At 36.3% G+C, this 15,372-nt stretch overlaps 3 protein-coding genes across 4 annotated transcripts in view; 1 reads left to right on the top strand and 2 right to left on the bottom strand.

Moving 5' to 3' along the window:
- Dph2 (Diphthamide biosynthesis 2) overlaps nucleotides 1-7,622 on the bottom strand; it is a 26,230-nt gene extending 18,608 nt beyond the window's left edge. Inside the window, exons 1-5 of the mRNA XM_080146486.1 lie at nucleotides 7,475-7,622; nucleotides 5,103-5,191; nucleotides 4,536-4,612; nucleotides 3,555-3,623; nucleotides 3,122-3,189 (exon numbers count right to left, since the gene is read on the bottom strand). Coding sequence (XP_080002612.1) covers nucleotides 3,122-3,189; nucleotides 3,555-3,623; nucleotides 4,536-4,612; nucleotides 5,103-5,191; nucleotides 7,475-7,602 — 431 coding nt within the window. The 5' untranslated portion in view covers nucleotides 7,603-7,622. The remainder of the gene's footprint in view (nucleotides 1-3,121; nucleotides 3,190-3,554; nucleotides 3,624-4,535; nucleotides 4,613-5,102; nucleotides 5,192-7,474) is intronic.
- The window catches only part of l(1)G0004 (RNA-binding protein pno1), a 185,813-nt gene that overhangs the window by 113,352 nt on the left and 57,089 nt on the right, over nucleotides 1-15,372 (top strand). The window lies entirely within an intron of this gene.
- LOC145304565 (uncharacterized) lies at nucleotides 7,622-15,372 on the bottom strand. 2 transcript variants are annotated; one of them, XR_013874130.1, is made up of 10 exons: nucleotides 14,449-15,372; nucleotides 13,878-13,975; nucleotides 13,074-13,669; nucleotides 12,467-12,617; nucleotides 11,683-12,162; nucleotides 11,141-11,330; nucleotides 10,844-10,935; nucleotides 10,412-10,499; nucleotides 8,182-10,141; nucleotides 7,622-8,046 (listed from the first exon to the last, which is right to left on the bottom strand). XR_013874130.1 is itself a non-coding variant. In XM_080146476.1 (9 exons), exons 1-9 carry the CDS (start codon nucleotides 14,694-14,696, stop codon nucleotides 8,605-8,607), a joined length of 3,480 nt encoding a protein of 1,159 aa, XP_080002602.1. In that variant the 5' UTR covers nucleotides 14,697-15,372; the 3' UTR covers nucleotides 7,622-8,604. The 2 variants fall into 2 exon arrangements, 1 of the variants encoding a protein (XP_080002602.1); XM_080146476.1 differs by having other exon boundaries at nucleotides 7,622-10,141.

The raw sequence follows: 15,372 nt of genomic DNA, 5'->3' as shown, positions 1-15,372 counted from the left end.
TACGACAAACGCTAGAATGCGACAAACACTAGAATATGACAAACGCTAGATTTTTTCTAAAGGGGACAAACAATAGATACGACAAACGCTAGAATTAATCCTTATAATAAAGTAAAAGGATGGTTGTTTGTCTATACCAAAGGATCTCGCTAACCGCTGAACCAATCGGGTTCTCCTGAACAGGGTAGGTCCCGGGAAGGTTTAAACCTATTTTGGGGGAGGGTACTAGCACCATCCCAAGATATTTCGTCCCTAGAAAATAATATTACCCCCCACCCCAAAAAAAATTATTTTTTAAAAAATACTAAAATAAAAATGGGGTTGGGGGGGAGTGGGTCGAAAGTTTTAGAAGAAAGTTTTCTTATTCGTTGGCTAACCAACTTTTGGTACTTTAATGAATTTTGATTGGTTGGTTTAATAAGTTCAAAGTGTTCAAACGTTTCAACCACTAATTTTACGCTATAGGGGATGTACATGAATTTTTCGGCCATTATCTTATCCCTTTAGATCCCTCCAATGATAGTAATAGGTATAAAGGGGGGAGGCGGATGTGCCACTTTTTGAAACCAATAGTAAAACGTGCATGATCTCAGCCCATAAAAGAGTTACAGCTTTAAAATTAGGCACAGCAGTTGCTTTTGCGAAGAACAATATGGAACTGTGAAGTAACGGCGGTGGAACCACCGCTCCCGCCGAAAACCGTCGTTACCCGCCGAAATTTTTGTATGCCTTTTTTTGCCAAATTAGACAGTTCTCTATCATCTGCAAAAAAACTTTTTCTCTCATAAAAATTCCCCTTATATTTTCACGTGACACTTGCAAAATTGCAAGTGTAAAATCTTTTAAGTGTCAAGTAAAAATATAAGGGAAATTTTTATAAAAAAAAGTTTGCTCAGATGACTGTAGATTGTCTATTATGGCAGAAAAAGACAAAAAAAAATCGGCGAGAAACGGCGGTTCCGCCGCCGTTTCTTCACAGTTCCATATTGTTCTCCACAAAAGCAACTGCTGTGCCGAATTTTATAGCTGTAACTCTTTTATAGGCTGAGGTCATGCGCGTTTTACTTTTGGTTTCAAAATGTGGCACATCCGCCTCCCCCCTTTAGTATTAATTAACAAAAAAACTTATGAATATTTTTCAAATTTTAAATTCTAGCGTATGTCGCTTCTAGTGTTTGTCGCACTTTAAAAAATTCTACTGTTTGTCGCGAATTTGAAAATTCTACTGTTTGTCGTAGTCTAGTGTTTGACGCAGGGTTGTCATTTTGGGCGGGCGCTTTTGGGCGGGCAGTTTTGGGCGGGCGGTTTTGGGCCGCCCAATATAAGGTACTTTTGGGCAGTCTTAGGCACCCCCCTTTTAGGGGGAGAGAAAAAGGGGAGGGGATTAAAAAAGAGGGGGGGGGGGCGGGCCTATTTTTTGGGTGATATCCTTATACTAAAGTAACAGGATGTGTGTCTTTTTGTTTGTGTGTCTGTGTGTTTGTACCGAAGGATCTCGCTAACCGCTGAACCGATCGGGTTCTCCTTAACAGGGTAGCTTCTCATAGGTTCTGGGAAGGTTTATAACTATTTTGGGGGAGGGTACCACCACCCTCCTAAGAGAAATCGCCCCTAGAAAAAAATTACACTCCCCCAAAAACTTTAAAAAGTTTTTTTTTAAACTAAAAATAAAAATGGGGGGGGAGGAAACCCTACCCCCCCCCCAAAAAAAAAAAAAAATTATTCCTCCCCCCCCCATTTTTTTTTTACTTTTACTTTTTAAATCTAATATAATAATAAAGTTGGATTATCAAATTTGACTCTCCCCTCAAGTGCCCCTAGAGGCCTCTAGGGCCGTAGCCGCTAGTTAACTATATAAAGGGAGAGGTCATTTTCTAGTAAATCCCGTAAAGGTGTGTGTTATAAGGCCTAAAAATAGTAGTAGAACGATAAGGTGCTCTAGATATATGTATTCCCTATTGAATAGAACAATAGGGAAATTTTTTTTTTTTTTTTGATAACCGTACCTGGATTATCTAAAAAAAATACGAAATTTCTATCAAACGCTTTGTTTGGCTCAAACTGACAAAAATAAAAAAAAATATAATTATAATAATAATGTTTTCTATAGGTACAAGGTAAAGGTTAAGAACAATCTATACCATTAAATAAAGGAAGAAGTCATTCTTTACAGGTTGATTTATTATAATTATATTTTTTTTTATTTGTGTCAGTTTGAGCCAAACAAAGCGTTTGATAGAAATTTCAGATATTCCAGGTACGGTTATCAAAAAAAAAAAAAAAAAATTTCTTCCCTATTGTTCTATTCAATAGGAAATACAAATATATAGAGCACCTTATCGTTCTACTACTATTTTTAGGCCTTATAACACACACCTTTACGGGATTTACTAGAAAATGACCTCTCCCTTAGTAAGCTTTTTTTGTATCTAGAGAAGGATTTCGCTAATTGCTGAACCGATATGGTTCTCCTTTCCAGTGGAGCCTTTATAGGTCCTGAGATGGTTTTAGGCTATTTTATTTCTGATAATAAGTCTAGGTATGGTTTTAGGCTATTTTATATCCTTTTTAAATGCTTTTTACGACATTTGCCCAAAAAGTGTGCCTAAAACCACTTTTGGGCGCCCAAAACCCGCCTAAAACCCTTTTGGGCAATTGGGCCGCCCAATATCAAAAAAAGTGCCCAATTCGACAACCCTGGTTTGACGCATCTATTGTTTGTCTGTCTAGCGTTTGACGTATCTATTGTTTGTCTGTCTAGCGTTTGTCGCATCTACTGTTTGACGTATCTAGTGTTTGACGTAGTACCATAATATAAAGTAGTAAGGTTTTTCTGTCTGAGGCTTAAGATTTCGAAAACTGCTGGTCCGAATTGTTTATACTTTTCAGGAAAGCTTTATAAATGTCTCAGGGTGGTTTTGGGCTATTTTCTTAAAGTGAAGTAACTAGTAAAGTTTATAAAGAGACATATCTACTATATAACTTACTTCGCATGTCCATTTATTTAACTTTTCTTAATATTTTTCTAAATGGGTTTATATATCTGTGCTTCGCTACGTATAACTGTTTCGTCCTTGTTTAAACCTTTTTTCAAATTAACATATTTGATATTAATATTCACCTAATCGACGATTTGAATTTTTCGACATCAAAGGGACGAACTGTGAACACATATAGAACAGGTAACTTCTGAAATAAATCATTTTATTTGTCAAACCCAATTGAATTAAATTGCTGAATAAACATATATTTATATCTAACATACATAGAGGCCTCTAGGGGCACTTCCGGGAGGGGTGGGGGTCAACCCTCTACTTTACACTTAAGTATTACAAACAAAAATTATCTTTTGAGGGTATACCCGGGTAGAGGCACGTTCTCCAAAATAGTAATACGCCTACCCTGAACCTATAAGAGCCTTTATTGTAAAACTAATAGAGAACTATTTCTGTCCAGCGGGTAGCAAGATACCTCGGTACACACAGCCATATAGACAGACATCCTGGTCCTTTTTTATAAAATGTTATTTGCGACATAAAAAAAAACCTGCTCACCTGTGAAGGAGTAAGACAAGTGTGCCCAAAATGGATAATACCATCAGCGTTTAAATGTTCAGCAGCTACCTGAAATCAATGATGATTTTATTGGTACACCTTGGTAATGTGTGATCTAAGGGATAAGACAACAGACATTAAATTGAAATACATCCCCAATAAAGATTTTTGTTTGTTTAATAAAATACGATTAAGGTACATTGAGCTCATATTATAAACAAATCTTTTTTACAAAATGGTCGTTTCTCATCCAGGGGTGTAACATGGGATCCCCTGCTCAGGGGGGGGGGGGGGTGGGGGGGGATTAAAAAATAAGTGGTTGGAGGGGAAAAAAATGTAAAAATTAAGAAAACTGCAAACATTTTTTCCATTTCCCCCCCCCCCCCCCCTCCTTGATGAAAAAACTTTTAAAAATGTGTAGTAGGAGGGATAAAATAAATAAAATATAGAGTTCTTTAAATATTTTTCCATTTTCCCCCTACTTGGTGAGAAAAAACTAGGGGGGGAAGAAAAATAAAAAATTTTGTAGCAGGGGGAAAAAAATCTTGTGCATAATATAATTATACACCCCTGAGCTGGATCATTAAATGTGTAGCCGTTCGCGTGGCTGTAACCGTGGCCGTAGTCATGGCTGTGGCTTTAGCAACGCTTTAGCCACACTAACGGACTGTGGTCACTTTTAGCGTGGTTAACCACGCTACGACTACGACCACGCGTTGCCAATATGATTTAAAGATCGCATTTTTTTTTTGTGGCCACGGCAACGCGTGGTTAATATGATTTAAAGATCGCTATTAGGTTGGTAGCTGTAACTCTGACCACGACTACGGCAACGGCTACGCTTTTAAAGATCCAGCTCTGTTCTCATCCCTATACATGAGATAAGAATTATATACTACTGGCATCAAAGTTATGCTCTACTATCATTGTAACACATCCATATACACGAGAACATTAATAACAAAGCACAACTTGTTTTACCTCATCGACACAACATTCCCCATAGCTGGTATCTCCCAGGATAAAAACTTCTCTGCATAACTTTTCTTCAAGACCTTGCTAACACATTTTAATCATTTAAACAATTGTAGGTAAGTATATTAACTACTTAACAAACATTTACATTAGGAAATAATAGAATGTATTTCATACCTTACTCTTTAATCCTATTATATTAAAGTAGTACGTTTAATTGTCTGAAGCCTAAGTTTTCGTTAACAATTGAACTGATTGAGATTCTATTTTTAGTAATCTTTACATAGCGCCTGTAATAGTTTTAGGCTATTTTATGATTAGATTCACATTTGTCTTGGTATGATTTTCAGCTGCCCTAATTTGTCCCTTTGAACACAGAGCCTCTAGATGAACAAGGATGAAAACGATCTAAGCTATGATTAGCAAAGTCCATAATTACGGAACTATTAAAGGAATACGAAACATGTTTTTTTCCCTAAAAATTTTAAGGTAATGGTGGATGTAATGTATTAAGAAGTCCAATCAATAAAGGCACCAAAAATAAAAAATTATAAATATTTAATATGTTTCCTTTGGCGACTTTGGGTGCAAACTTGAGTAAATAATCCGGGAACTGTAGGCCAACTCGTTTTAGATCATTCTCCTCTATCCATCTTGAACACCTAAATTTAAAGGAAAGAATATTTTAAAAATTAAATAAAAATCTGCTAAATTACGAATTTGTGTTTATTACACATTTCATAACACATTACAAAACCCTAGCAAAAATTGAAAGGAAAGGTCGCATTACTTAGGTGTATTAAATCCAGGGATCGTAAGGGATAAGACAATGGACGATAAATTGATATACATACGTAATACATCCCCAATGACAATCAACAAAACTAAACCTTGTGTGGATTAATATCAATGATTATGATGTTTTAGCTAAGATAACGTTGTAAACTTTGGGTACCGGTGTAATATTTAGTCCAATGTCTGTCCCCTCCCTGGGTGAAGTAAAATGAGTGAAACAGACAAATACAGAAATGCGCCTCATCTGTACTGTACATATATACACTTGACAATAAAATGTGAATCAGTTTACTTCACCCAAAAAGTTGAACTCATTTTTAGACATAAATAAGCACAAAAAATACAAAAGCAGCGTTATACAAAAAAAACCAAGGACTTAAACCTCAGTTTTCTTTGAAAAAAAGAAAAAATTACTAACTTCCCTTCATTACAGGGTTGGCATAAAAAACCCAAGTAAAAAACCCAAGTTGGGTTTTTAACTCAAAAAAACCCAAAAAATCCGGGTTTTTAAAAAATGTTCCTTTTGTCGACAATGTTAACTCTATTTTGACTCATAAAGAGTACTATTTTCAAACAAATAATTGATATTATAAAAACATTTTATTTTAATTATTGTATAACTGCATTTTAACTGCTTATTTTTATATATAAGTAACGGAATGTCTGTCCCTATGTACCAAAATAACTCCCTAACCACTGAACCGATATGGTTCTCAATTACAATTAGCTTCTCACGGGTCCGTTGAAGATTTTTAACTACTTGAGGGGGAGGGGGCAGATTCAGGGGTGTATATTCTGCATGGGATCCCCTGCTCAGGGGGGGGGAAAAAAAAATAAAAAATAAGTGGTTGGAGGGAAAAAAAATGTAAAAATTAAGAAAACTGAAAACATTTTTTCTATTTCGCCCCCCTCCTTGGTTAAAAAACTAAAAAAATGTGTGGTAGGAGGGATAAAATAAATAAAATATAGAGTTCTTTAAATATTTTTCTATTTTCCCCCCTACTTTTTTAAGAAAAATCTAGGGGGGATAAAAAATAAAAAATTTTGTAGCAGGGGAAAAAAAATAAATCTTGTGCAGAATATACACCCCTGGGCAGATTTCTCATAGGAGATTTGTGGTGCCCTCCCCCAAAATTGGAATAAACCTTCCCTGAACCTATAAAAAGCTACCCTGTACAGGAGATTCATACCGATTAAGTGGTTAGCGAGATCCTATAGTACAGAAAAACATCCTGTTACTTTATAAAAATAATTTAACCTTATATCTTAAAATTCCTAGGTAATAATCTTTGGAAAACAAAAAAAAACAAAAAAAAAAACGGGTTTTATTAATAAAACCCTATGGGGTTGGGTTATTTTTTAAAAAAACCCGGGTTTTTACCAACCCTGCTTCATTAGGGCGACGGACCATTTAGTATTTATTTAATACAGAAAAAAAAATCAAATAACCTATCCCTTTATACATGAAGAAAAGAATAGACAGACCATATAATTAGAAGATTGCATCGATTGCGACTGCAAATCTCAGTACACCAAGAACGATTGTAAGTAAGAAGAGGTATAGCCAACAAGCGAAATAAGCCTTAGTGATACAAAAAGCATTAAAATCTAAATATTTAAGAGCCAGATAAAAGGCTGTAATTACTAATAAGCTTTGCCCTTCAAAATATCTACACCTTAGGTTTATTTCTCGAATTGATTCAGCTGAATGAAATTGAAAAGACCTAACAAGTTTGATAAATACCTTTATAGCGAAGCAATACAATATTTTGCCAGTATGGTCAGCTGAAAATGTCCTTAAATAGGATCCTTATATACAGTTTTAACACAATTTTGTTCAGAACATAAAATAACATTGACACATTAAGTCTTCATGTTCGTTTCTTCTGCTGTTTTCGTTCAGAGCTTCGCTTTTATGGATGTTGTTGTCCTTGTTCAACTTAAAAACGTCCCTTTTACATATTTTTTTTTTTTTTTTTTACCACCCAAAGAAAAAATGTTTTCAAGTATGTGTAATTCTCCACCGACCCCCCCCCCCTCCACCACCACCCCCACCACCACCACCACCACTTTGGCGGAGGATCCCTTGCAGAATATACACCCTCTGTAACAATTGTAGGGTAACACCATAATAATGAAGTCTGAAGTACCTTTCCAACTCAAATATATCCTTAATATTATCAGCATTAACTAATAATTCCTCTTCAACAATATGTTCCTCAGATATCTCTACAACTCTTTCAATAATCTTTGACCCACTATCACTAAAATCCACCATTTTTAAATATAAAAAAAAATCTGTAAAAAATGAATAACTCAACAAATGACTATTTTTAATAAAATGTATTGCAAATTATGATGCCGTGATAATATAAAATACATAAACTAGCGAGCATATTTCAAATGACAAAGGCACAATGTTTAAATAGTTAGGATTATTATCTTTTTATATAATATGAAATAACAATACGTACAAAATACATTATTTTTATGAATAATAGGCATTTCTAATACATATTATATTGAACTGTAAGATCTATATACTAACAAAAAATACACTCTCTAAATCTCTAAAAATGTCTAATGCAACGGGATTATTAATTAACAAAACGGGATTAATATTTAACAAAAAAGGATTGATATTTCTTAACATAAATTTCTTATTTTAAACTACACTGATTAGATTCAAATTTTATGACTGTTTGTTTTATGTGTTTTTGAACTTGGGTTAAAGTGAGTCAATTCATATAGGAATTTTTTTTTTCAACTATGACTATTAGAAAAATGTTGGTAAAAATGTCTTTTTATATTTGAAAATTCATGATCTTGAATGGAAAAACAATACGAATTGGCTCACTTAAATAAAATTTTCGTGTAAATTATTAATGAACAAAATTTTAAAGGAATATTTTATCAACAACGCAGATCCGACGCATTTATGGCTTTTATTATTTACAAAACTGCGCCGATTCAATATTGCTTATTTACATTAAATTTACGACTTTTTTTCGATGTTTGACTTATTACTATTATATAATAAACATATGCTATTAACATCTCATAACAATTCATAACAAGATATTTAATTTTCAGTCTTTTAACTTTCTAAAATATTAACAAAATCATTGTCCATTAGAGGAATGGGAAGAATCCCGACTGCCAAATTTTCAGGTAGAATTCTGGTATTTTTAAGCTCAAGGGGCTAAAGGCCCAATTTTCATATCGCAAGTAGGAGCTCAATTTTAAGCTCTAATATTTAACAGCCAAAAGTTTTTTTTGCTTATTCTTGACTCCAGTCCAAGGGGCTCAAGCTTCTCTCCTCGTTGTCCATTCTTCCTGGATTTTTGGGTGGAATTGTGTAGGGGAAATCTTCTCCAATCTCTTCGATTCCAGCCTTCAGGCGCACCAAGGCGGTCCTGTTGATGTCTTCCAGCTTGATTCCCTTCTGGATGGCCTCCTTGAGGACCTCAAATCCCTGCTTGTGAGCACTGTCGGCTGCTAGACAGTCGAGCAGACAGGAATAGGCAATGCCACGGGCGCCGGGTGTAACTTGGTCCGCCTCGTGAAGTTTGTTGACCAGGCCGAAGGCAAGATTCAGGTTGCCAGTTGAACGGGCCACCTGACAAACCTTCTGGAACATAATCTGGTTGCTGGAGCGGACATGCTGTTGCCAGATGGTGTCAGCCAGGGCCATGTTGTTGTTGATAAAGTGATAAGTCCATAAAACATTCATTGGCGCAATATATCCGGTTTGGGCAAAACGCTGGGCCAAAAGGGTAAATTCATCAATCAACTCGGGATGATTATCCAGAAGTCCCATTGCTCCACCACGAGGAAATCTATCCTGTAGGGTAGCCAGCTGTTCTAAGTTGCCAATAGACATGGCAATTTCAAGATCATGAGCCAAAATGGTCAGAAATTCGCCACCACGACCAGCAGACAAATAGGCGTTGCATAGCCTGTTATCATAGGACACGTCCTTCTTGATCTTTGATGATAGGTAGTTACCAATGGCGTTAATATCTCCGACTGCACCGTTGCTGGCAAGCTTGTTGAGCAAGAATCTGAAAATCTTGGGCATGGGATGCATGTTTCTCATCAACATTGACTGGGTGATCTCAACAGCCTCGCTCATCATGTCAGTTCTAACCAACTGCTCGATCAAGGCACTTGTCTCGGTCACATTGACGGTTTTACCGGCCTGTTCCAGATTTCTGTACACAGAGAGGGCATTCTCGGCCTCGCCATTGGTAACCAGACGCTTGAGCTGGCGGTGAAGGTAGCTGTGTTGCTGGCTGTCTGCTGGGTACTGGGGCACTATGCTGCTACGGCCGCTTTGTGACATTTGGGGCAGCTCTGTGGAGGCTTCGGAAGCCATGGAGGTGAAGTCAGGTGTCATAGTGACGGGGTAGGGGGTGCTGGGATATGAACCTGCCATCTCGGGGTTGTACATGGGTGTGTTGGCGGGTGGAGGGGGGTATGGCGAAGCGGTTGGGGCATACGCAACGCCCGCATGGTTATAATAACCCTCTGGGTTGCCTGGCATGGGTGCAGGTGGGGGGTAGGTGTAGAAGTAACCCTGATAGCCCTCGGGGCTAATGTAGGTGACAGGAATCATCTGGGAAGGGTCGTAGGGGTGGGGGATCATACTTCCCGGATGCATGGATGCCATGGGCTGATACATGGGAGGTGGGGAGGATATTTGTGGCATCTGCTGCTGCTGCTGCTCTTGGTTCAAAGATTCGGTGTACTGGCTCTCAATGAGTTGGCCCAAGATTTCGTAAACTTCGGGGATTTTCAGCTGTTCCTCTCTCAATCTAAATTAATAAAATATACATAAATATTAAAAAATAAATCCTATTACATATGTATATGGTTTTTTTGTCTGTAGCTCATGATTTCGACAATTACATCTTTTGGGAAAGCTTCAAATGGTTCTCGGGATGGTTTGTCCTTTTTTCTGCCCTTCCCACCCTTCCATATAGAAGGCTCATAGATTTAAATATCAGATGCAAAGCCACCATCCAAAAAATCAAAAGTTTAACTTATGCGATTTTGGTGTCATTTATGATAAAAACTATTTATACCTCCTAGACAGGTTGATGGCACGATCAATCATTTTGTGGTGGGCATAGGCCTTCATCAGGTTGGTGTAAATACATTCTAGGGAATCTCCTAAAAACATAATTCAATAAATCTAAATATTTAAGGTATCCTAATTGCGCTGAAAGGCATTGAACCATGAAAAAAAAGTCTGGATCAAGGAAAGAAAACGAAGTAGAGGGTTTCGTCGTATTTTCACATTAAATTATTTCTTGCCCCTCCGAGGCCTATTTCCTAACTCTGCCGGGCAATAATTAACATTTACCTAACCTAACCTATCCTATCAAAAGCTTCTGTGAAAATACGACGAAACCCTCAACTTCGTTTTCTTTACATGATCCAAGTCTTCATAGGAAAATCTGAATTTTTACGACTTACTTCGCGAGTTCAATTTAAGATTGATTTATAGACAATACCTGTTTCAGTATCCAGCATGGCCTCCAGTTCTGCCAGCTTAGCAGCATCAAAATATGGCCGACTCACTCTTTCACTGGGCTTTGTCTCACAACTAAAAATAATAAAATATTATGACTAATGTCACAAAAAGAAATAAGACAAGGAAGAAAATTTGCGTTGTAAATTGAGGTAATATTAATCAACACTTTTTCTCATTCGTTGGCATAAAACTTTGGGTACTTTAGTCAATCATTATCAATTCACATTATTAATTGCCTTATCCCTTAAAACTTAAAAAACCAAAAATGATGACCTACCTATTAACAACACAAGTAACAGCTGAGTTCCTCCTGCTGTTGATGGCCGACCTCGGTTGTGGCGCCACAACAGCTGTGGACTTCTCTTTGCTGGGGGTTTCATCCACAAAATGATTGCACACGGTCTTCACGGAGTTGGTGGTGTTGGTCATGAATTTTAATTTTGGATCGACGTGCTCAGAAAATATACCTACAAAAGGAAAGTACAAACTTCTCAATTTAACCATACGGTATTTTCTTGTAATTTAAAAGAAACACAATATAAAAAAACAAAAAAGAGGATATTTTACAACAACGTTTAAATGCAATATTAATAAAAAGTAAGGTTTTTGATTGTTTGTTCGTCATGGTCTCACTAACCATTGAGCTGAGTGAATTATGAATTTTAAAGAAGGCGGTTTTGTTCTTTTAAAATAACTTAGATTCTGGCAATTTCCTAACCCCTCCCTGCCCCTTTAAATACAAAATAATATGTTGCTTCGAGATGGCAATAATTTTATTCTTCACATTATAATGCCCCCCATGTAAAAAATCAATGTTACCTGCAACTGTGCTAGCAGCTTCTGTCTCTCCCTTGCCCACCAAATATTCAATCATTGCAGTCACAGTCTCCATTCTGCTCAGTCCAAACTCCTCCAGCTGGGCAATAGTCAGCTCTGGCCAGGTATCCAGACTTGGGAACACGTGTCGCTTCAACATTTCCGCGGACAGGTACTTGAACTTGCTGCCTATGCGGACACAAGCAAACATGCCTTCGTGGTTATCATCTCCAGATTTTTTGGAAAGCATAATCATTTGTTTGAACTGCTTTTTCGTTACTTTTCCGCCCTCTGCAATCAAAACATCGGACAATTTAAGGGCCAGGGCAAGGTTTCCGTTTTTCAGGGCGAGGTCAATGAGATTTCCCATGCCGCCGCTGTAAATTTTTCTGTCAGACATGTCCTTCAGGATCCAGATGAGTTTTGAGACTGTGGTGTTCATGCGGACTAGTTGGTCCAGAAATTCACCGCTGATAACCCGACCTTAAAAAAAAACATGATTTAGAACTAAAAGTTAAGAGATATGCGAGTTTAAAAGTATTGCAGTCACAGTATTTCTAACAGCGAATTGTTGCAAAATTTGCGAATTAATGCAAAACTAAAGTTTAATTGACCAGTGCGGACAGATGCATAAATGTATGAGTTATTGAGTAGCTGCACTAATTAAAAAATGTTTTTTATATTTTTGTCCTCATAACTATATCAGTTAAGTAACAAAATTGAAAAAATCGAAAGAAATTAAGAAACCTATTAGAAAGAATAGCTCAACTGAAGATTGTTTTCCTACCTGATTCCTCAGCACTGTTTTCAACAGTGAACTGTACAAGATTGTAGGCAACGTCATCATGACCAGCATTAACAAGTCTGACGGTCAAATGGCTGGCTAACCAACCAAATTCTTCAGTTTCGGGGTGCAGTTTATCAAGAATTTTGCCAACCTAAAATATTAAACCATTAAAAATCTTTCAAATATCTATGAAAAAATCTACGAAAACATTTTCTTGTGAACAAACATATTGTGGGAAAATGAACAATTTATAAACAAATGTTATGTTTGCACAAGAGACAAACATGTGATGAATTTGATTATCCACTTATTATTTTGAGATTACTTAATTCATACATAAATATTTTTATGAGGTATCCATTAATGAAATGTATAGTAACATTGTACATGGCGTTCTGCAAGATTTAGATCTGCAATTTATGTATATTTATACTTCAATCAAGAGTAAAAATAGACAATCAGTCTGCTACTTTACGATTACAAAAAAATATGTTTTGTCATTTTTCAAAATGATCAGCTTTTTCTATACCTAATGAATCTCAAATTGCTTCCCTTGTTATGGGTATAATGATCCCTGATCAATTTAAACAAAAAAAGTGGTGTTTACCTGGTCTTTGTGCTCAGACTCGCACAATACAAAGAGAAGCTCCAAGTAATCTCCATCCTGGAAGCCACATCCTGCCTGACAACTTTCAGCAACTGTGCGGTCCATGGAGCTGATATCTCCTACCCTGGCAAAGGCACAGGCCAGGGTCAGGTAGGTTTCTGTGGACGGATTTAGGCCGCATTGTTTCATCACTTTTACAATACCCTGGGCCCGACCCAAGTCGCCATTTTGACTGTGTCCAATAATCAGGGAGTTGAAAATGTTTTCATTAACACTATATCCCATTTTCTTCATGGTTTGTAGGACTTTACTGGCGCCCTCAATATCTCCACGCTGGCAGTACGCAGAAATGAAGCACTGATAAGTTTCTTTGTCGGGGTTAATCTTCTTTTCCTTCATCTGATTGCTTATAGCCTCAGGGTCAAATTGAAATTTATTTTCTAAATGAACTCTCAGAAGAGCATTATAATGGACCACGGTCAATGGCAGCTTCATGTCAATGACCATCTCCCAGATGGAGGCCACAAGTTCGCTGCGGTCTATCTGGACCTCCTGGTCCAGCACGGTGCCGCACAAACGGATAGCAAGCAAAGCCTATTGTAATATTTGTGTAAAAATTAAGAAAAATTATATTAACTCAAAAGCAACATTTGTGAATATTTTAACTGTAGAATAAGAAATTAGAAATTTAACAATAGTGTACAAAAAGAAATAATGAAATAAAATAAATCGAAAAGTCATTTATAAAATTTCCAAAATTAATTTTGCATCAAAAAATGTTTTCTTTTTACACCAAACATTCCTGTGATGACAGAAGGTTTGCATTAGAAGTGGTAACTTCAGAGCTTTTAATTTCTCCAAGAATGGCCTCAATTTCTTGTTTTGTAACTCGCCCAAGGTTCCTTTAATTGAAAAACATTAGTTTGTTTTATTAATTCTAATTTTATTATGTTATTTGCAAGTTGTCTTATGACTTCATTAAGGGCATTCTGAACAAACGGAATACTATGTTAAATAAATTTTATGCATATTTTACAAAAGAATTTGTCACTAAGCTAATTTTGTTAAGGCAAATATTTCTAACATTTCTATGTTACAGTACAGACTACAAAATATTTCTTCTAGAAGTTAGCAGAAAAGCAAGAATTCAAATTTGAATTGCATGATGCAATATAGAAAATTTCGTTCATTTTCCATTACAAAATCGTTTCAGTACAACTATTTTGCCGCTTAACTTTTACAACACACATAAATAAAATGCTTAATTATATAAATAAAAACAGCCATAACCATTAACCAAAACTGCACAATTTAGTGATTTCCAACATCCCTTAACGACATTTAGTTAGACATTTAAAAATGGATCAATGCATACCTGTTTGGAGTAGATAGCAGTCTGGTAGGGAACCTATCCTCTGCATGGCCAGAATCTGAAACTCCCAGGTACGGAAGCACATTCTGTATGGAAAAATTTGCCTGGCACAGAGCATTGCTGTCGAAGCACAATCCCGTCGTGGGGGTCAGGCCGGTTTCATCTGTTTTCTGGCCATTTGTGGCGGCGAGGTTCCTGGCGGCCCCAGAGAACAGACGCAAGAATTTGCCCGTTCGTAGCAGTGTAGCCATTGCTGGCGTTTGTGTTGTCTAAGTTCTGAAAGATAAAAAAATATTCAATAAAAAATGAAAAACTTCAGGTGGTTGATTCTTTATCTTTGAGAATTTAATCTATTAATTTTATTTTCTTTGTAAATTCTAAAAAGCAACTAACTAACCATACAATCACTTTCATAGAACTAACTAGATTTCTGCAAATTATTTTAATTAGCACTTTTTCCAAATAAAACTTTCTCACCTTATCTTAATCAATCACTTTATCCAATACTCTGGTGTATATTACAATTCTTAATGTGTTTCACACGAATAACTATGCTTAACTAACCTAACTTCTAGAAATATCAACCTTATAAACCCAAATAAACGTTTGTCAATAAACGATTTATGATCTTAAAAACTAACTTCCGCTTCACACGGACCAAGGAACTCCACCCATTTCTCAACAGTTATAAAAGTAGGAGGAGTTGTTTATTATACAACCCTTTCAAAATATATTTAGTGTTCAAACAAAACTGCAAAAAACCTAACAAACGTTTGTCAATAAACTTATAATCATAAAAACTAACTTCCGCTTCACACGGGCCAAGGAACTCCACCAATATATTAGTTATAAAAGTGGGAGGAGTTGTTTAATATACACAACCATTACAAAATATCTTTCTATGTTCAAACATAACTACAAACAAAA

The sequence above is a fragment of the Acartia tonsa genome, chromosome 13 (genome assembly GCF_053477335.1).
Source record: "Acartia tonsa isolate MP-2025a chromosome 13, ASM5347733v1, whole genome shotgun sequence".
Taxonomy (NCBI): domain Eukaryota; kingdom Metazoa; phylum Arthropoda; class Copepoda; order Calanoida; family Acartiidae; genus Acartia; species Acartia tonsa.
The sequence above is the reverse complement of the archived record's forward strand: the minus strand, read 5'-3'. Positions and strand labels throughout refer to the sequence as shown.